This window comes from Papaver somniferum, chromosome 1 (genome assembly GCF_003573695.1).
Source record: "Papaver somniferum cultivar HN1 chromosome 1, ASM357369v1, whole genome shotgun sequence".
In the NCBI taxonomy this organism is placed as follows: domain Eukaryota; kingdom Viridiplantae; phylum Streptophyta; class Magnoliopsida; order Ranunculales; family Papaveraceae; genus Papaver; species Papaver somniferum.
The window spans coordinates 134,880,956-134,903,623 of NC_039358.1; the positions used below are offsets into that span (position 1 = coordinate 134,880,956).

The 22,668-nt window shown below is 37.3% G+C and overlaps 2 protein-coding genes across 5 annotated transcripts; both read left to right on the forward strand.

Annotated features, from left to right (window-relative positions):
- The first annotated feature begins 8,456 nt into the window (after window positions 1–8,456).
- LOC113301631 (kinesin-like protein KIN-14F) lies at window positions 8,457–15,393 on the forward strand. Of its 4 annotated transcripts, none has more exons than XM_026550427.1 (17): window positions 8,457–8,752; window positions 8,888–9,208; window positions 10,335–10,507; window positions 10,712–10,855; window positions 10,955–11,329; window positions 11,425–11,493; window positions 11,652–11,876; window positions 11,979–12,060; window positions 12,154–12,249; window positions 12,328–12,507; window positions 12,600–12,706; window positions 12,802–12,980; window positions 13,112–13,276; window positions 13,358–13,775; window positions 13,876–14,070; window positions 14,161–14,816; window positions 14,916–15,393. In XM_026550427.1, exons 2-17 carry the CDS (start codon window positions 8,977–8,979, stop codon window positions 15,091–15,093), a joined length of 3,474 nt encoding a protein of 1,157 aa, XP_026406212.1. In that variant the 5' UTR covers window positions 8,457–8,752; window positions 8,888–8,976; the 3' UTR covers window positions 15,094–15,393. The 4 variants fall into 4 exon arrangements, with proteins under 4 accessions (XP_026406212.1, XP_026406205.1, XP_026406220.1 ...); XM_026550420.1 differs by having other exon boundaries at window positions 8,901–9,208; XM_026550435.1 differs by lacking the exons at window positions 8,457–8,752; window positions 8,888–9,208 and adding an exon at window positions 10,094–10,140.
- Window positions 15,394–18,219: 2,826 nt separating this feature from the next.
- Window positions 18,220–19,955, forward strand: LOC113332919. Its single transcript, XM_026579420.1, has one exon. The coding sequence runs from the start codon at window positions 18,790–18,792 to the stop codon at window positions 19,714–19,716; it is 927 nt and encodes a 308-aa protein (XP_026435205.1). The 5' UTR covers window positions 18,220–18,789; the 3' UTR covers window positions 19,717–19,955.
- The last annotated feature ends 2,713 nt before the right edge of the window (window positions 19,956–22,668 follow it).

The following is a 22,668-nucleotide window of genomic DNA, read 5'->3' on the forward strand; positions in this document are numbered from 1 at the left end:
TCCAACTTAGGAGGATCTTTAGGCTCTTCGAAATAAGGGCTTAAGGTAGATTCGGTAGCTAGTAATGGTTCAAACCTAGATTTCCATCTATCGGTATCTAACATAGGAATAGAATCCAACAGAGCATTTACTTGTTCAATGTTGCTATCATCGTCAAAATCCATGCTAAAACGGGCTAGACAACTCTCTAATGGATCTTCCGATTCGGTGTTTGGTACAGACTTCGGAACTAAGGTTCCTATCATGTTGACCTCTTCAATGCACGTGTCATCTAGCTCAGAATGTAGCTTATTGACATTAAAAATATTCAACTCAATAGTCATATTACCAAAAGATAGATTCATAATACCATTTCGACAGTTTATGATCGCATTAGACGTGGCTAAAAACGGGCGACCTAAAATCACTAGTATTTGGTTCTCTGGATCAGGGACAGGTTGGGTATCTAGGATAATAAAATCCACTGGATAAATAAACTTGTCAACCTCTATGAGAACATCCTCTATCCCACCACGAGGAACTTTAACGGACCTATCAGCTAACTGAAGTGTTATCTGGGTAGGTTTCATCTCACCAAGTCCTAGCTTGAGGTACACATGGTATGGCAGTAAGTTCACACTGGCTCCTAAGTCAAGCAACGCTTTCTCAACACGGTACTTACCTATTGTACAAGCAATGGTAGGGGACCCTGGGTCTTTATACTTAGGAGTAGTGGTATTCTGAATAATAGAACTCACATGACTAGCTATGAAGGCTTTCTTCTGGACACTGAGCTTACGCTTTCGCGTACACAAGTCCTTAAGGAACTTGGCATAAGAGGGAATCTGCCTAATTGCATCTAATAATGGAAGGTTGATATTAACCTGCTTAAAAACCTCCAATATATCATTAAAGTTGGACTCCCTCTTAGTCGGAACTAGCAGCTGGGGAAACGGGGCTCTGGGAACAAAGCCGGGCTTAACATGACCCATTGGTCTCTTTGGAGACTCTATCAGTCTCCTCATTTTCTGGCTCAGAAGGGTGAACTACAGCATGTTCACTATCAGGCATGCGACCTTGTTGTCAACTTTCTTTCCACTCTAGGGTTGACACATTCACATGATTGTACGATTTCTCTCTCTTTGGGGTTAGGATCAGTATGACTAGGGAACCTTCCTTCTCTCTCTCATTGATAAACTTAGCTATTTGGCCGACTTGAAGCTCTAATTTAGCAAAAGACTGGGCACTATTCTTAAAATTCTGTTTGGTTTCCTCTTGAAAATTACCCTGGCTTTTACTAACATTTCCTGGCTTTGTGATAGCATCTCCTGGCTCTTCCTTAATATAATAAGGGTTTCCTCTAAGCTAGCTATTCTATTCTCAGATGGGTTCTTGGTCTGACCTGAAGAGTTCTTAGTATAACCAAAACCTGGGGGAGGCTGAGAATTACTAGACTGGCCTTGATTCTGGCCCTTAGACCAAGAGAAATTAGGATGGTTTCTCCAACCAGGGTTGTAGGTTTCTGAGTATGGGTCAAACTTCTGACGGTTCTCAAACCTAGAGTTGTTATAGACAGCATGGGCTTGTTCTTCACTAACTTGACCTTCCCAAAATGAATTATCGGGCTCCATTCCACAACTAGAGACTTGAGAGGCTCTATTAGGTTCAACAAGGGACCTATTTTTAGACTGAACCATTTCTAAAGCTTCTAACCTTCTGGACAAAGCAGCAAACTTAGCATCTGACGCAAAACTCGTATCTACCATATTGGTGCTACTTCTATTGACCAAGAGTCTTTTAGGGGGTTCAACACAAGATTCCCACTGTTGGGATTTTTCAGCGATAGCTCCTAAGAAGGTAAAAGCATCATCAGCATTTTTACTAGTGAACTCACCAGCGCACATAGACTCAACCATGGCTTTGGTCGAATAGTCTAAACCATCATAAATAATCTGTACAAGTTTCATATTATCAAATCCATGGTGAGGACACTGAGATAGGAGATCATTGAATCGCTCTAAAAACCTATAAAGAGACTCTCCCTCTTGTTGCACACTAGCACTAATTTTCTGCCTAACAGCTGCAGTTTTATGCTTAGGGTAGAATTTCATATAGAAGGCAGCGATAAGTTCCTGCCATGTTTCTATGGATTCAGACGGTAGGTTGTTCAGCCAGGTCTTGGCTTTGTCTCTCAAAGAAAAGGGAAACATCTTAAGTTTCAAGACTTCATCGGTAAGGTCCTTTATCCTAATTGTCCCACAGATTTCCTCAAAGTCCCTAATATGAAAATAAGGGTTCTCATCATCTTTTCCTAAGAATATAGGGATCATCTGAAGAATACTAGGTTTTATCTCAAAATTAGCCGTAGTGGCTGGCAATTTAATGCATGAAGCTCGGTTGGTCCTAGTTGGGAACATGTAATCTTTCAAAGTTGCCATCGCTGGCACAACAGAAGTACTAGGGGTACTATCCTCACAAAGAGACAGATTCTCAAAACAGAAGTTTCCAAAAACAGGGCTCTCAAAAGAAGAATCTTCGAGCTCCCTGCTTAAATCAGAAGAACTACTAGATTTTTCGCTAATCAATCGACCTAGAGTATCTCTTTTCCAAACCCTATTAACAAAATCGGGCATACACTAAAAAGAATTCAAAAAGAAATAAAAATCCTAACAAGAAGGTTCTAGCAATCACACAGCAGGCTGACTCGACTTTACCACAGCAAACCTAAAGATTTTTAGCAAACAACAAGCATGATGGCTCCACTTAGATTGTTTCTAGACCAGCTTCTAATCCTTCGAAAGGGAATTCGTTACAATTTAAGCAAACCCCTCTGGAATCAATCCGATTTTAAGCAAGTTGAATCGAGGCGAGGGAAGCTCAGTGGAGCTTTGATACCCAAAACCTCACCGATCCAATGCGGCGCAGTCACGCATTCAACTCGCAGAAACCGTCAAGAACTTCGAGGTGTGCTTAAAAGAGTAACCAATATTTTTCGAATGATTGTCCTGTTAAGCTCGATACCCTATAGGTCTCTTTCTAGTCCAAATTTTAGGCTTAGGTTCGCTTTAGGTTTCGTTTTCCTAAGGCGGGCAAGAAGGGAGCGGTGATGAAATCCGAACCCTTATCTTATATGGTCCAGTCCTTGCCCTTTACTAGGAATTTAAAAACAGTCCATATTCAAGTCCTCAACATATATTCACCTTAAGGAGTCCAGTAACCCGCTTGCAGGAGATTCGCGGGTGTTTAGAATTTTACCTCCCGTACCAGACGGGCGATGAACCGTTGTCGTCGACTCGGGCCACGACTCCTATGTCGTGTACGAACCCGAGGGGCCGAGGTGATATTGTAATCACCGTCCTTCCCTGCACACAGTTTGTATTTAAGGGTACCCTTCCGTAGGGTAAAAAAAATTAATGTCCCAAAATTAATGTCCAAAGTCCATAAAAAAAATACAAAAGAAAAGAAAAGAAAGTCTAAAAAAAATTACAAAAATAAAAATGTCTCTCTTTTTTTTTTCTCTCTTTTTATCAAAATAAATAAATAAAATTCTTCTTCTTTTGCTCCTTTTGCTTTGCCTTTTACTCCAAGTCTTTAAATGTCCACCAAAAACTTTGGCAAAAATTTCTTTCGCTCCAACTTCAAGAATCTGAAAGAAAAAGACAAAAAAAAACAGAAACGTAAAGAAGAACAAATAAATCTAAAAAATGCTAACTAAACACAGGTCCGTGTCGGCGGCGCCAATAATTTGATGTATTTTCAAATGGTTGTAGAGATAGTGGTAAACAGGGTCTTTTCAGACTTGTGAAGAAAACAGTTTTTAGATTTAAATTTAAACAGGCAAATAAAAAGAGTTGTTCAAAGTTATAGAGAAAAACACCAAGACTAGGATTCCACCAATGACCATTTTAATAGTAAACTCTAAATAGTTCTTATGCAATTTTATCTTTAAAATCAATTCTAATATTTGCTTCAAATAAGTTTTTGAAGTAATAATTGTAATTAAAAAGTATAAAACATCAAAAGTTACTAAAACCCAGCATGCTTCATCAAGTCAATTCACAATTACTCAATAAAAACTATTAATTCAATTTTAATCCGTGCAAATAATCAAATAATAATATTGCAAATAAATGTAAAAATTAGAATTATACCAATAAATTTTGTGCCAATGGCTTCCTCCGCCGTCTCGGCTAATGGGTTTAGCTCCTCATCCCAAAACACACTCACAAGATAAATTCATGGCTAAAATAGGTGTTTTTATTGATGATTATATGATGAAATAGGAATTAGCAACGCTGCAGAAGTGTTACAACGTCACTGTTACAAATGGTGTAAGTGCTGAGAAGAAACGATAGAACTAAAGTGCTGTAAATAGCGACACAGGGTGTAAGCTGCTGGAAAGAACGATACAAGCCTTGTGCTGTAAACAGCGACACAGCGTGTTCTGGTTTTAAGACTGATGAAGAACGACTGCCTTAGCAGGTCTGTTCTTCCTCTTCTTCTTCCTCCTTGAACAGCAGCAACAGCAGCAACAATCAATGGTATCTTCCTCGTTTCGGCTCTGAACTCTCTCCTATTTGTCTCTAAACTTTTCTAACCCCTCTTATGACTCGAACCAACACTTATATAGCTACCAAACCCCCAAAAATCTCGAGTGAATCCGACTTCTTCTTTTTCTCTCTTCTCTGCGCTGTTGAGAAAATATCTCTCTCTGATCTCCCTGTACGCGTTTGTTAGCTATATATTTGCCACCAAACTCTTATCAAGACTAGAACAGGACCAAGTAAAAGTCTAACTAGCGTGAAACTCTCCCTGAATCCTTTACCCATTCTCTGTACATATCGGGAAGATACGTATCTCTGTACCAACTCTGTTTATCCAGCCCGGATTATCCAGCCCATTTCGATTGATAAAAACGCATGTACCAACTCTGTTTAGTCCATTAACATCCAGCCCAAACGAATTTGGTGATCGAATCTGTCCCAAAGGGCCCCAAAATTCCAACCCTGTTTGCTGTTCGTGAAGCATTTCATTTCCCGCCAAAATTTTCTTTTGAGTTTGAGAAGATGACCTCCCCTTATCTGTGGCTGGTCTCCCTTTAGCAGCTGCCTGGATATAGGTCACCCCTTAGTAATTAGGTTACCCATTATCCAAAGTGAGAGTCCGTATAGTAATTTTCTCCCACGAGCGCAAAAACCACTTTTTTAGCCAATTTCGCCGCAAAAGCTTATTTCTCCAGAAATACCTACAGGGACATAAAAAGCCATAATAAGTACAAAAAATGAGTACTAACACAATACACAATTGGGCTATATTAGACACATAAATGCGTCTATCAGTATACGGTACCATTTATGATCATGATCATGATGAATACGCTCCTTAGCAGGGAAAAACCTTGGTACATCATCGTTTTCAGTACCAAGAACGAACTAGAACTTGACATCATTCACCTCACTCAAAAGGCGAATTTTGGTGAAGCTCTAGCTTCACTTCTTACGATTGTTTTTTATTGACATAGTCATCGTAAGTAGCATTAAAATTCTCATAAGTATACCATCCCTGCTGCTTCGGATCGCAAGTATAACACTCCATCATAGTTTGGCCCTTACTACGAAGATAACATTCATGCAAACATCGTCAGATGTTCTCATTGTACTGAGCCACGAAGCGACAATGAGTAGTAGACTTCATGTTAACATTACGACGAGTTAATACATCATCGTAAAAAGAATCCTGATACTCGTACAAGGGAAGCGTTATACCCACTTCGATGCCACCGATGGTGGTCAACGACGCTTGTGATCATACTCATAGTCATGTCAAGAGTAAGGACATCACATTTATCATAAAAATGAACTTCAAACCTCCCAAGACCATGCTTTTTCTTGAAAGCCGCGTCATCGATATTTTTCCAGTTATGATCGTCACCAGGGATCCTCTTTTTTTTTTTAATATAAAACAGCAGAAACGGATCGTTGTGTTTATGCTTAAAGTATGCATATTTTTATCCGGTATGTCTACAATTAAGTAAGTACCTCTGTTTCTGCAAAAGTGATAGTAATATTTTTGCAGAAACGAAGAGAGTATTAAATTGTATCCGCAGTCAATTACACCTTGTAAAGAATGACAATTGTTATTTATAGATGCAAAAAAATATAAAATTTCCATTGTCAAATAGCATGTATACTGATTTATAATCTTATTGACTTTCATTTGTGGATAGTATAAAATAGCTTAATCTGTTTTTATCAAGTATCTGCACTCCTTTTTTTTTTAAAGTATGATTGAAACAACCACATATAGAACCTGGCTCAATTGGGGCTTATAAGGATTAATTGGGCCTATGACTACAAGACAAAAAAGGGTCACCATGAAGTAAAATGAAAAACCCCTTATCCAACTATTTTACATAATGGCTAATTTACTCCCGTTAATTAGTGTTAATCGGGTAATTAATTGGTGTTTAATCATGTTAATCTAGAAATCAACTAATCTTTCATCATCAAAATATGTAAAAAATTTGATTTTTTTTTTTTGAAAAATTTCAACCAATAATCGGTATACGTTCATGCCCCCATGAACCGATTCTGGGTTGGTATTCACGAAGCGCACCAAGAATCAGTTAACATATGCATATATAAAATCCGATTATTACAATCGGTTTTTGATTAGGCTTACAATAGAAGAAAAAAAAAGATGCTTTCATCCACGATCTGTCTATATGGACATGAACATCAACCAATTATATATTGAAAAACATCAAACAAAATCATTTTCAGATCGAGTATGAGTCATACTCTATTTGAGAATACTCATCCTCAGAACGAGTGTAAACCAGCATACTCATTCTCAGAACGAGTATAAGCTGTACTCATTTTCAGGTCGGGGTAATTTTTTTTATAAATTTATACTCATTTTCAGTTCGAGTACATCACTTGAATTAATTTGTTATATAAACTTATACTCATTTTGAGTTCGAGTACATCACTTGGATTTCAGAATGAATATGAGATGATACTCATTCTATGATCGAGTAAGTCATAAAACTGTTAACAATCGGAGGATGTTATATAACCACATGGACCGATTCTTGCAGTTAAGAAATCAAATGCTATACAATCGGTTTATGTGAACACTCACATAATCCGAATCTAGCAAAAAAAAACATACAGAGAATTTGATATTTCACATAATCGATTTATATGTGAGGCACATAAAGACCGATTCTTGATTTCTCTACTAATCCAAACTTGGACTCAGAATCGGTTTATGTGTGCATTAGCATAAACCGATTGTGGTTGATGTTCATCACATCAACCCAGAATCGGTTTATGTATGTGTACACCAAAAACCTATTCCTGATAACATCAACTACAATCAGTTTATTCTAGGGCACACATAAACCGATTCTGGGTTGATTTTTCAGAAAATTAGATGAAGAAATTTCAGAAATTCATGGTTAAATCATTCTTGAGTTTCTCTAAAGGAACGGATTAAAGGGAGTTAACTCAATCACTCGAATTTGTTTGTCGCCGATTTTTTTTTTCAAAACCAAAAAATAGAGAATTGAATTGTTGTTTGTGATTAGTTTTAGTTTGCTTTTTAATGAATTGGATTTTAATTTTTGATTGAGGATTGTTAATAGAAATGATTTAGATTTTAATCTAGTATTTTAATAGAAATGATTTAGATTTTTGTTTTAGGAATTATTAAGAATGTATAAGGGTAATCTAGTATTTTAATACACTTTAGACACCCCTTATCATTCTCTATTGGGTGGATGAAGAAATCCATAGGCCCCATTTAATCACCATACGCCCCAATTTAGCCAGGATATCGAAATTACAATTTCATAGACATTACACACCCATGGGTTACATGCTCATTACCCTTGCTTAAACGTAGTCATGCTTGTAAGTAAAGTTTGGCCTATAAAGCCGAACTGAGAGGGATAAAGCAGAGAGATTGAGACTTTAAAGTAGTGACGAAAGTCAGAAAACATAAGTAACGATATAAAAATTGAAAAAGCTTGTCCCTCTTCGATCATTTTATTTGAAATCAATTTGTTTTCATATGGAAACACCAATGATTTTGTTCCGGCTTTGCCTCCTTTTCCATTTCAAACACTGGACGCATATATTGTAGCCTAGACCCCAACCAGTATACATCTTGTTGCTCACAAAAAAAACAAAAACAAGTATATACTTTGGGGCCTGTCATCCTGATTTCTGTAAGAACATACGTACTTCGAATTCACACCTAAAGTAGTTCCACAAATTAGTAAATTGCGGAGAAAAATGCTTTTCATTATGTAAGTTGGTCCGATGTTCGCAATGGAATTGATTAAAAGAGTTCCATTCATTAATGGGCCATAACCACACATTTCTTTTGTAAAGAAATCATCAAGTCACTGTTAAATACTCACATCACAGGAGAAGCTAACGTCGTTGTTTTTATTTTGAGTCTCTCTCTGTCTTATATTTTTTTTGAATATCATTTGCGCCACAACTCACGAGAAACTTGTCTTCATTTTTCCTCCTCCCATTTTAGAGAATCCGATTCCAGAACCGTTAGAAATTTCATCTTCCTCCGGTTACATCTCTTCAAGAGTACGATGTCTGCGTTCTTATCAGGATAGGTTCAATTCTCTTCAGCTTCTTATTGCACCTACGACAATGATCATCTAGCTAGCTACCTTAAATATCCTCAATATGTGTTTCAAGCAATCAGCAACTCTATGGACAAATTAAGCTTCTTCCAAATCGTCTAGGTAAGCCATGAGGGGGATAGTACGTAGTACGTACCATCGTGGTGATTCGGGAACTGCGCTTCTGCTCCTACTTAATTTGAACATATGCTTAAGTTCATTTTTTTACGTTTTAATTTCTTGGAAATGATTTCCCAGAGAATCTTTTCAGGGAGTGGGATATACCGGCATTAAACAAGTGTTCCCAAGATAGTAGTATAAAGGAATCCAGAGAGTTAGTCGCAAAAATGCCATCACAGGAGACGAAGAATACATTGGATTCATCACTCTCTCTTTCTAAGAGCTTAATGGGAGCACCATTAGGAACAGTAGCACACAAAAGTCATAATGATAGTAATATCAAAGGACTAAACTCGTCTTCGTCGTCATCATCGTCATCTCAATATCACTGCAGCTCGTTTGGTGATCAAGATATCATTGATGATTACGAGTTAGCTCAACGTAAAGCTGCAGAAGCAGGTACGTATTTAGTGATTATTCGATTCGTGTAATTAAATTCAACGTTGCAGGTTCATTTGTAGTTTAAAAGTATACAACTACTTTCTTTGACCCGAACAATCATATCTGATGTTCCTCGCTTCATTTGTGATTCTATTGCTTTTGTTATACGAGTAATTCGTAAGTAGCCAAATTGGGCATAGCATTAGGGAGAAAGAAAAGATGAGCAAAAATGTCGAAATTGGGATTTTGAAGCAAGCAGGAATCAGGCTGATTTACACAGTACAGACTACTGATGACAATAGAGATGATGATACCGTCATCAACTTATTTGACAGAAATTTGACCACCATCATTTACTGACCCACTGTGCAGCCCCATAAGCGGCGCCTCATGATGCGATGAGAGTGGGTTAGGTGAGTGCTAAAATTTAATTGTGAATCTACGGGAAGATGTAGTTCCCACCACTTATGCTGTTATGAATCACCGTAGGGATCCCGAAGGTTACTCTATAGTTCCCATCTGGTCCTCCTATAGCGCATTATCCTTTTTCTTTCCATGATTAAAATCACACGCCTAGCTATAAATGAGACAGATGCATGTTTTTTTTTTAACGTTGATAATTTGGCTGATGAACCCATAAACTAGGATCGAAATGACTAGTCGTTTAATTCTGGACAGTATCATAAGAGTCTATCCAGTTGACCTGTAGACTACACACTAGCCGGGTGATTACTTTTTTTTCTTCCTAATATGTCATATGCATCGAACGACGGCTCAATCCATTTTCATGCCACCGTCGCACCAATGCCCGGATTATACATTCTAGGCCTAATAAAAAAAATACATTTTCTATAATATTCCCTTGACCTTTTCTAGGTATGAAGCCCAAGGGTAGCCTGTAATACTAATGAATTAGGGGGCAAATCCCACTGTAAAAGTAAAAGTAAAAGGTACCGACTTCCCGCCACATATTCATTTCTTGCTCTCACTTGGAATCGGTTTCCGAGCCTTAGAAATTAGGTCACACAAAATTTTCAGTCGATCGTTTCCTAGATTTCGTTCCTCCGATTTATTTAGTTTTAATTCTCATTATTGGAGTTCAATTTCCTTCTTACTGGTGATTGTTTTGAATTAATTATTACAGCATGGAGAAGGTATCAAGCAGTGGAATGGCTACAGAAGATGATGGACCAAGGTGCTTCAGAATCCTATTTACTCCCCAAACAACCCACAGAAGAGGAATTCTCTCTCGCCCTTCGCAATGGCCTTATCCTCTGCAATGTTCTCAACAAGGTCAACCCTGGTGCCATCTCAAAGGTATTCTATTCATGACTCAAAATTTCATGTCAGTGATTGAAATTTGCCCTATTTCTTTTTAAATTTTCTGTTTACTCCCATGACATGTTGCAACTCATACGCATGGCGTCCTCTTTGATTGATGTATTACCTTAAGTCGTAGGTATCAACGCCCAGAGGCATCTAGATAATTTATGATGTTTTAATTTGGGTCTGTATGCATAGGTGGTGGAGAATCCCATCTTAACAGTTCAGTCGGCTGATGGGGCAGCTCAATCTGCTATTCAGTACTTCGAAAACATGAGAAATTTCCTTGTTGCTGTTGGCAATATGAAACTACTGACTTTTGAAGCGTCTGATTTGGAGAAGGTTTGTTCTTTCATTCTATGTCTACCTCAACAACTTGTTAATGCACCAACTGCGTGCGCTCTTGTTATCATTGCGTATAACTTGCCATACATTTTACAGGGAGGTTCATCAGCTAAGGTTGTTGATTGTATACTATGTTTGAAAGGATATCATGAGTGGAAAGAAGCTGGTGGAATTGGAGTATGGAGATATGGTGGGACTGTAAAGATAACCTCCTTACAAAAGGAGTCATCTTCTTCCTTGTCTTTGATCTGCTCCAGTGAAAGTACAGATGAGTCCATTGATGATTCTGTTTCCTCAAATGAATATGACCAACAAATACTAGAATTTCTTCATCTCTCCAGTGATATTTTACTTGAAGAATCTAAAGCAGCTGATGCACTGACTTTCCTCTTTGATCGTTTTGGCCTTGAGCTCCTTCGAACATATCTTACTGATCGTAATGGATTTGACCAAACACCTTTAAATACAATGGTAGGTAAGGTCCAAAACTTAGTAGCTACTTACTTGACTTCCCTGCTTCATACTTATTGGGTTCTAATATATCGTTGTTGATTTCAAATGTGCAGCTCATTGATGCTGTTCTTAGGAAGGTGGTTCACGATTTTAGGAGGTTACTAACTTTGCATGGTAATCAGGTACTCGTGCAAATCACTGACTTATATCCGTTTTCCTTTCTGTGCCCTGATGTTCTTAAAGGAATGTGCTAGTGGTACTTTTCTCATTCTGTACACTTCAGTTGGAGCCTCAAACTTAGATATCCGATTTGTTTGTGTGCCACCCATTTCATGTACAGCTTGGATTGGTTCTGAAGCAGAGTCTGAAAGGTGATTTGGATTCTGTTTCAAAGGCAGAATTCATCGAGGCCATTTCGAAGTATCTCAAGCAAAGAATTTCTGAGGATTCAAATGATTTTTCAAAACTCTGCATTTGTGGTGGACAATCTGGAGAAATCCAGGTTACGAGTAGTCACAATGCTAATTATTTGGAAAGACTCGATCAACAACAAAAACTACTTGAGGTACGACTGTCAGTTTTCCCTCAGTCAAGGGTCCTTTACTGTAGTTTGTCCACTATTTCAATTTTACAAACACATTCTTCTCCTTCTAATGTTTGATATCAGGAGCTAAAATCTGCATTTCAAGTGTCTAATGCTGACGCTAAGCAGGTTATATCAAACTGGGAAGGTGAAGTTAAAAGGCTAGGTAAGTAAGAAACCACTTCCATGTCATATGTCTTTCCGCAAAGATTTATATCTAAAACTTGCAGTAGTTACTCACTCTTTTTTTTGTCCTTAGAACATCATATACAAGGTCTTGAAGTTACTTCATCATCTTACCACAAAGTTCTCGGGGAAAATCGTCTCTTATATAATCAAGTACAAGATCTCAAAGGTAATTCCACCTGATTTATTATTTATAAAGCTTGGTACGTTTGTAGAGTCTAACTTACTTAAGAGAGCATCTTATCAGGGAGTATCAGAGTATACTGCAGAGTGAGACCATTTTTGCCAGGGCAAGTAAGTGGACAGTCAACGGTAGATTATATTGGAGAAAATGGAAATATCATGATCATGAATCCTCATAAGCAAGGAAAAGATGCTAGGAAGATATTTTCATTCAACAAAGTGTTCGGGACAAATGTAACCCAAGGTAAGTTCTCCTTCTCAAAATCTGACATATGGGCATATATTCTTATATGAAGTACATAATATCTATAATATTGATGAAATATATTTGCACAGAGGAAGTGTTTGCTGACACCCAGCCACTAATTAGATCAGTTTTAGACGGTTTTAATGTTTGCATATTTGCTTATGGGCAAACAGGCTCCGGAAAAACGTACACAATGGTAATAGTACTGTTACAAAAAATCCCTAGCTAGCTGTTTAAAACTTATCCCGAGATGGAACAACAACATGATTTTTATTTTATACATTTTTGCAGAGCGGGCCAGATATAAGCACAGAGGGAACATGGGGTGTAAATTATAGAGCTCTGAGAGACTTGTTTGAATTATCAAAGTCTAGGATAAACTTCGTCTCATATGAAGTTAGCGTACAAATGATCGAAATATACAACGAGCAAGTGAGAGATCTCCTGATAACTGATGGCTCTAACAAAAGATATCCTCGAGTTTTGTCATTTTGACTAGAGATCATTTCAGTTTTACTTTTCTTGTCTGTATCTTAATTTGATAAATGTATCAATCTCATCAATGCCTTATCTCTCAGACGTGTGCCTTAACTTGATTCACGTTAGATATTCGGAATAATTCTCAATTGAATGGCCTCAATATACCTGATGCAAGTTTGATTCCAGTGACTTCTACTCGGGACGTCCTGGATTTGATGAGAATAGGTCAACGAAATCGTGCAGTGGGTGCTACAGCACTAAATGAACGTAGTAGTCGTTCCCACAGGTATGTCTCTGTTTTTGTCCATGCTCACAGTTACTTCCATTTATGGGCCTAATTAGCTGGGTTTGTCGTTTTTTTCTCAAGTGTATTAACAGTTCATGTTCAAGGGAAGGAACTAATCTCTGGATCCACTCTCCGAGGTTGCCTTCATCTAGTAGATTTAGCTGGAAGTGAGCGCGTAGACAAATCTGAGGCTGTTGGAGACAGATTAAAAGAAGCCCAGCACATTAATAGATCACTATCTGCGCTTGGGGATGTTATATACTCCCTTGCACAAAAAAGTACACATATTCCTTATAGAAATAGCAAGCTAACTCAAGTACTGCAAGACTCTTTAGGAGGACAGGCAAAAACTTTGATGTTTGTTCATATAAATCCCGAAGTTAGCTCTATTGGAGAAACAATTAGCACACTGAAATTTGCTGAAAGAGTAGCTTCTATAGAGCTTGGAGCAGCTCGTTCCAATAAAGAAACTGGCGAAATACGAGAACTGAAGGAAGAGGTATGGTATTTAATGTATTTTCGTGTTTGATTATACTTTAATCAACTGTACTATTTGATCCTTGCAACATTTTTGATAAACCTTTCTTGCCATCCATTAGCTCTCAAACCTCAAATTGGCGTTGGAAAGAAAAGAGGCAGAGGTGGAGCAATTAAAAAGTGGTAATGTTCGGGCAGGATTGGAGTCCCAAAGATTGAGAACAGTCTCACCTCTAAGTTTGCCTAGACATGGTATTAAATCTAGCTTAAAACCTGAAAGTGTTCAACAACCTATTGATGGGGTAAGACCCAGTGAGGTGCGTGCGTTATAATTAGCATGCAAATCTAGTTATGTTTGAAACCACACATTTAGAATTTTGATGTTAGTAGTTAATTAAATATTGTAGGTAAGAAGTTGCTCTACGGGGAAAGAAAGGAGGAGTCGCTTTCCCTCAGGAACCACAAACAAGGATCCTATTCCTATGACGCAGTTCCTTCCAGAAGAAGGTGTTACAAGGTCCGGGAAGGCAAGGCTGGCATCCTCACCTTTGAGGAGATCAATGTCCACTGACCGAGCTGCCTTCATTAGAAACAGGCCCGAACCAGACACACTCGACAACAAACAAACCACAGCACAAGTGCAGATCCCAAGGAGAGCAGCTGTTAATAAATCTTGTGCTTCTATAACTTTGGTCCTACCAAAAGAGAACCATAATAACGTGTCCGATGCTTACAACCTCCACTCAAGAAAATTTCACCATGAGCACGAGGATGAGCAGTTTAAGCAAGTTCTGAATGTTAGAGCAGGTGGCATCAGGAAAAGCAAACCTGAGAGTAAGACTCGGGCTAAACATCAAAACTCAACTGGAATTCAGAGGACCGATATCGCAGATTCATTACTTTCTGAAATAGAAACAGAAAGGAAACCAGAAGTGGCACGCAAAACTGATTCATCAGAAATGGTAAATGAACATGGGTACATTCGATCCTTCGCACCTGTTAGTAAAGCCGTTAAAAAGCTCCGCCAAAACTTTGCAAGGAGTTCTCAAAATCTTGAACCCAGGTTAAATTCTTAAGTTAGAAATTATACAGCATTTACATGCAATTGCTTCCAAAATATGGATATTTATTGTTTTGCCATTTGGGATATTTGTTACTGCAGGAGTATAGTGCAAGGCTTTCAGGCAATGGAGCCAATTCTGACAACAGGGAAGAGCGAGAACAAGCTTAATCAGAACGGTATAATTCCCAATGGAAAAGAAAGCAGTGCCATTTCTTCGGCGCCTAACAACAGAAGAGGCCGGTCTTCACCTCACAGCAAATTTGTAACATTACCTTGAAATATGAAGTTCTGTACATCGCCATCTAATCAGTTTGAATTGCATACATCTCTCAGGAATCGTGAGATTAGAGGTAATAATCCTAATTCCTTTCCCCATGCACTTGTTTTCTGAGTGGCTTTTTGGTTTTCAGGCTGTTATAGGGTTACTTTAGTTTGTATTCTTTTAATTACTGTTAATTAATGTGTATGTACATGAACTATTACCGTATAAATTTGTTCAACACTTTTAGTGTTTGGAAATTGTAACTTGAATAACTAAATTAGGACATAATGTAAATGCACTTGTTACCTTAATCATTTGCCGCCTAAATATGAGCCATATTTTTTGAGGAATAACAGCGGTTGGGTGGTTCAACGTAATTTCTGCTGACTTCAATTTTCTGATGATAAGAACTATGACCAACATACACAAAAATTAAGAAAAGCCAGGGTAGGAATTAACCATTGGATCATCTGGTTAATGACCATTCTACACCACTGGATCATTTCTCCTATGAGGCTCTGTCTGCCTCGACAACCTTTACCTGTACAAAAAACAGTTGCAAAGAAACGGGTACATTTTTGTATTACATGATCAGTGGAATTCAGACTTCATTTGCAAAGGCACGCACCTGATTACTAGTACAATTTTAGTCTCTTCTTCCCTTGCCTTCATTTCACATCTCCATTATAACAAATCACAACCTCATCCCTTTTAGCACAAATTCCTCACCAGCACTCTTCATCCCTCTGCTTCAGCTACAAAATTGCTTTCTAACTACAATGTTGAACCCAAATGCCAAACCGTATCAGTACCTAAAGATGAGGGAGCTCGCAGCTTACTACTATCAGAAAGCATCTTTTCCTCTGCAACCCTTCAAAACCCATTATCCCAAACCTTCACTTCCTCCAACTCCTCATCTCTTTAATCCTTTCTATCAGAGACCTTCATTTTACTACCCTACCATGCCATTCTTTCAACCACCACCGCCACCACCATTTCCACATCATCATCATCAACAACAACCACTTCATGTTTCTGCTAAAACAAAAGAGTATTACTTGCAACAGAAGACAACTATAACTATTAGTACTAGTGTTATGATGAGAAATATCCCCTCCACAATAAGGTTCCCCCTCTAATGCTTCTGCTTCTCGCCGTCTTTTGTTTTATGGATTTTGTTCTTTACTATTTAGTACTGAAATTTTTGTCTACAAAATACACATTCAGCGGGAGGATACTGATTCAAATAGTGGACCAGCACTGCATAGAAGAGAACAAAAAAGCATTAGCAATGTTAAATCATGATGGTCTGCAGGACATGATTATTTCTGAATATGACTTCCTTTACTTGCCTATCGATTTCGCGTATGTACAAGGCATTCAATTTAAATTTCTACTTCTTCTTTGTTTTCAAGAACTGTATTATTATTATTATTGTTTTAATTTTTTATGCTATTGTTTAAACAGGAGTAAATGCAACTTAGGTTATGCTTTTCTCAACTTCACCACTTCTGTTGCTGCTATGAGATTTTACGAATCTTGTAACAACTTTAGTTGGAAGGATTCTATGTTCTTTAACACACCCAAGATCTGCAAGATTCGTCCTGCAAGAATTCAGGTAAACCATATGTGATTTAACTTATCTTACTCTTATTTCAGTGTGTTACTCACGTCTGATTAACATATGTAATTTAGTAATGCATATACGGATATTAATGGTTTTATTATATTTCTACTCGTACACAATCAGGGCAAGGATGGACATGTGAGGCACTTCAAAAACAAATACTTCCAGTGTGATACAGACAAGTTCTTGCCAGTTTCGTTTTCTCCACCTCGAATGGTTCTACTTCACGTACTCTCCCTACACCTATTGGTAACTGTCGAAGGAGGAGGAGGATGAGGATGCATATTTAGGAGGATCAATCTACATCTTTTGACCATATACATGGATCAATCACTCTTTATCTATCAGTACTTAGATTCATCATCATCATTAGTCTCTATCTCTTTTCTCTAGCAAGTAGTGTCTCTCTCACATGTGATCTAGCAACTCTTCCCATTTATGTTGTGTCTTTGGTGTTTTCTAGGAATAACACTTTTGGATTAAAACCCATTTGTGTTTGGAAGTTAATCAGTAGTAGTGCAAGTGTTTTACCCTCTAGCTAGTACTAAACGACAACCTTTGACCAAACTTTTGATCATATATAGCACTGCATCTCCTCTCTAAATCATCAACATGGTAACAAAAACAGTAGCTTTATTCCAACAACAGTCCTTTTGCATCTTATTTGTCTAGATATTGTTTTGGCATATTTCTGTTTTTGGTAACACATTTTAAATTGAAAATTGCTCGCTCCAAAAGGTTTTTTGTCTTGTGTTTCTTTCGAAACTTTCCTGTTACATGCAAGTTAACAACTTTAAAAGAAACAGTGCAGGTGTATAGCTATGTTCACAGCTTTTTTGGTACGCATATGCAGCTTTTTTGCATGGTTAAAACTTAGAAAAATTGATGATGGTAAAACTGAGAAGCAGTAAACTACTACTAGTTACTTTCTACACACAGGTTGGGGATTTGCCAAATTTTTTGTTATAGTGTTGTAGAGTCTTTTGTTTGTTGGGTAATTCAGTTTAAGAGATTGATTAAATGTGCTTTTATTTATCTATTGCAAGTTTGTGAAAACTCGTTTTAATTTCCAGAATTAGTAGAAACACAAAAAAGCTAATTTACTATGTTAAAATGACAAAATTAGCTAATTTAGAGCATCTCCAAGAGAGGGTAAATTTATTTATTTTTAATGACACATAAGATTTTAGACCCCTGTTTGGCATAAATTCATCTCCAACAGTAGGGTCCTACAAATTTGGAGGGACCAATTAATAATTATGAAGGTGTTCAACAAAGTGTTATCTACACCTCCGGGTACACCTCCAGGTCATGTTTTTAACTATTTTTCTTTTAATTTAAGGGTTAAAATTCTCACTATTGGAAATGGTTTTTTAGATATGAGGTCCTATATTTTCTCTATGTGTAGACCCCATAAATAAAATGACTAAATAAAAAACCCACGTAGGATTTTTTACACCTTCTTCTGGTGGAGATGCTCTTAGTGCATTGGAAATTTGTGAAAACTTGTTCAATGTTAAGAGCTGGTTACCGTTTTGTTAGTTTTAGCCCTTCTGTCTCGGGCAACTTACGAACAACCATGAGATGAGAGCAGTTTTATCTTCCCAACAAAATTTCACATTTATCCTTCCCATAATCATATCCTCCTTTCTCCTTTATTTCCTCTTTCGTGCTGAAATTAAAATTGCTCTACTTTTCATAATAATATCAATGAGCCAATGTTTGTTTATAGTGGTGGCATGTTTCTCGTCAACATCTTTCAATACCTTCCCAAGGGTTGTTCTTGATCCGAAAACACCACTTTTGAGGTAATATTGTGGTATTTTATCGCTCACATTAGCATTTTAGGTTCGCACATTCGTTTAAATCTTGTTTAATACAGTTTATAAAACCAGACGAATTAGTGAATGTTTATGACATGTTAAGAAAACTTGATTAGGATTTGGTTGATGCTGGCCTCATGATGGCCTAGAACATCTTCAAGCCATAATTGCGGAGCAATTTTTGCTCCTATGGCTTTGTGTTCTTTGCCTCGAGATTGATTGAGGTCACGGTGTGAGATTTAATCAGATTCTTGAAAAGCAATGATGGGTGCTAATAATCTTTATCGAATTCAATCAATGCCTGACACTTCAGCGGCAGCAAAATTAACAGAAGACCCGTCAGCAGCGAATAAGGCAGCAGAATGCACGGTTACATGCGTCTATGAAACAAGGCTCTTCGAGGTTACCCGTAGGATAATGATAACATGGTCTAAAAATTTGATCAATGTCTCTCTAAACATAGCTGTTCATAATCCGGGTAATGAAAATGAGTGCACGTGCAAAATTGATTTTAAGCCATGGCCATTTTGGAGCAAAAAAGGGTTCAAGTCATTCGAATTGGAAGAAAAACGAGTAAATGTATATTGGGATCTTCGTTCAGCGAAATTCACAGGTAGTCCTGAGCCTTCAGCAGATTATTATGTTGCATTGGTATCAGAAGATGAGGTTGTTTTGCTGTTGGGAGATATAAAGAAAAAAGCATACAAAAGAACCAAATCTAGACCTTCATTAGTAGATGCTACATTGATTTATAAGAAAGAAAACATCTTTGGGAAGAAATGTTTTTCAACAAGAGCAAAATTTGATCAAAACAGCAGAAAAGAACATGATATTGTTGTTGAAAACTCATTAACTGGTCCAAGAGATCCAGAGATGTGGATTAGCATTGACGGAATAGTTGTAATTCATGTTACAAATTTGCAATGGAAATTTAGAGGAAATGAGACTGTCATTGTTAACAAGTCACCCGTGCAAGTTTATTGGGATGTTCATGATTGGTTATTCGGTAATCCTTCAGGTCATGGGATGTTCATCTTTCGTCTTGGCAGGCCGGAATATAGTGCAGGTGGTAGTGAGACTTGTGATGGTAGTAGTGCCCGTGGTACTGATACCTATGTATCTGCAGACAGCCGACCGACAACTACGCCTGATTTCAGCCTCTTCATATATGCATGGAAGATTGAATGAACAAGGGATGATGAGTGAATCCATTCTTCCATTAAATTTTTCTTGCTCATTCCAATTCCAAATGTCTGCACCCTTGTGTGGAATATTGATGCTTATTTGTAATCTTGTGCAGAAGGAATTCGTGTTTGGACGAATATTTTCTTATTCGAGTAATTAACATGGACCGGTATAGTTGTTGGAAAACGATTAATAAAAATTGATTTTTAATGGTTTTAATAAAAATAATAATTTATTGTTTTCTTTTGTGAATGAAAAACTTATTAGTCCCACATTGTGGAGTTTCCACTTGTTAAATTGTTTTATTCCATTATATAAAGAAATTCACTACTTTTGTAAAATCTATGGGAAAGGGGTTGCGCTATATTTTAGAGGGACCCCTAAGGGAAAATATTTTATAGCGTTTCTTAAGAGTTCGCGATTTTCCTTAACGGTTTTTTCGGAGTTGCCAAGCTCAAGTTGAGCATCTACTACATATGCTAGTAGTAGGTGTAGTAGGGTGTTTTATCCTGGAGATATCCGTCCTCTGAGGGCTATAGCATCACTCTTGAGTGTAGCCGGGCGCTAATGTCTTAAGGGCAACGTGTTGAACACGTGACTCACTCTGTTTTTCCAAAGTTTTGCCTTGTTGCTGTTGTGGAGATATGAGAAGCTCGTTCGTTTCGTCAATCGATCACTTCCATTATAAAAGAGCTAAGTATCAATAACTTTTGCTTATTTGATTTTTCTTTATTTTGATTATTGCACCCAACAATCTTAAGGCATTAGAATTTGTAATAATCGAAAATGTTTGGTTGGTTTGTGAATCATGGATGTTAATTATGGAGTGAAAAACAAAAACAATTTTTTGGTCAGCTGTAGAGTTTCTAGATTATCTCTTAACCTAGAAGGAATTTCGATGAACCCTTTTGACACAAAGTAGTAGACATCCTAATAGTTACCCACGTAAAATTTCAGAATATTTGGAGTTGTAAAAGTATTTTTTGATATTTTATAAAACAGAGAAATGTTCCTGAAAAATTCTGACGGGCAAACTTTTGTTGTTAACTAAAGTATTTTTTATGGGGTAATCATGAGTTTTTTGATATGGTGGTTCAAACGAAGTTTGTAAATCTAGATATTATCTTCAAAACTCATATTTTATCTTCCGTTTCGGAACTAAGGTTTGTGAGATGTGGTGTATTAGGTGATTGGGAAATTACCGTGTCCGTGGTCAGAGTATAAATGAAGATTGTGACATGAAATTGAAAAGGAACATGGCTACTAGGCGCATGTGGATGAACACAAGTCTTCCAAAGCTGACAAAGGCGGGAATATCAAACACAACTCTAACCGTAGTCTTCATAAGAAAGGTATGTTTCGTAAAACTGAATCCGGCGTTACTTTAATTAAGGGTGATTGTTATGTTTGTAAAATTCCGGGCTATACGGTAGTAAAGTGTAGACAACATAAAACCTTAATAAGTAGAAAGTTAATGCTAATTTAGTTGAAACAAATTAGAACGAGTTCATTGACATGATGTCGGAAGTTATTTTAACAACCAATGTGAGAGACCAGTAGGTGGACTCTGGAGCCACCAAGAATGTTTGTTGAAACAGAGACCTGTTCACCTCCTATCAGAGGATAGGGGATGTCGAGAAACTTTTTTTGAGTAACTCATCTGCAATAGAGGTTGCATAAAAGGAAAAGGTCGAGCAGAAGCTCATATCTGTAATACTCTCACATTGAATGAAGTTTTCATGTTCCAAGCATATGCAAGAATCTTGTATCTTGTTCTATTGTAGATGGAAAAAGATTTAAGATCTTAATTGAATCTGGAAAACTTGTTGTAACAAGGCAGTTATTTTTTAAGCAAGAGTTATAGGACTTTGGGTCTATATAAGCTTAACGGAAAAAACTGTGATGTGAACATAGTTGATTCTTGTGCTTTCTTTATGTGATTGATTGTTTTATGTGGTAAGCTTGTAACCGTAAACTTATAAGTCAATGCTTAACTGGATAGCATAGGCTGCGTACCCAAATTTAGTTTGGACTTTGAACACAAAAGTGAAATCTGTGAAGAATCAATATGCTTTAAAACCTTTTAGCACAAATGTTCAGAGTAATTCTAAGCCTTTAGAATTAATTCAGTTAGGCCTAGATGACATGAGTTCAACCAAAAATCACTGTGGTAAAAGATGTTTTATAACTTCCGTAGATGATTGTACGAGGTATTGTCTTGTATACTTGCTTAGGGATAAGGATGATGCCTTAGAAGCCTTAAGATGTATAAACTTGAAGTTCAAAACCAATTAGAAGCCTTGAACATAACTGTATCCTTAAGAAGATGATAATTGTCATGTTGATTAGTTCAGGATTACCTGCGGCCTTGTGGGGGGAGGCAGTCATGTTAACTAGTATATCCTGAATAGAGTACCCTTAAGGATCAGATAAAACTCCATATGATTAATGGATAGGTAGATGACCTTATTATGAATGCGTCGAAGTGTGGGGGTGTTTGAATAAGTTTGCCATTCGTCTTCCTAAAAGAAGTGGATAGAAACCAAAAATGTTGATTGTGTCTTCATATAAGGTATGCTGAGTATACTTCTACATATAGATTTTTGGTTGTGTGTTCTGATTTTTCAGACTTTGGTGTGAATACTATTACATAATCTAGGGATGCTGAGTTCTTTGAAGATGTTTATTCTTAAACCTGTACCTCATTAGAGATGTGTTGTTGATCCCCTAGATTTATTTTCAAATAGTCAGAACTTATCTTAAAGGAAGATGAAGTTACGGTTGAGCCTAAGATAAGTAAAAAAAATTAGACTTGAGACTTCTTATGAAGCCGACTTCATAACATGCCTAGCTTAGTCTAAGCCCCGTACTTGTAAAGAATCCTTGATATCTACTGAAACCTCATTCTGGTAAGAAGCTTCATTTAGTGAAATGGACTCAGTCCGTCGGAACCTG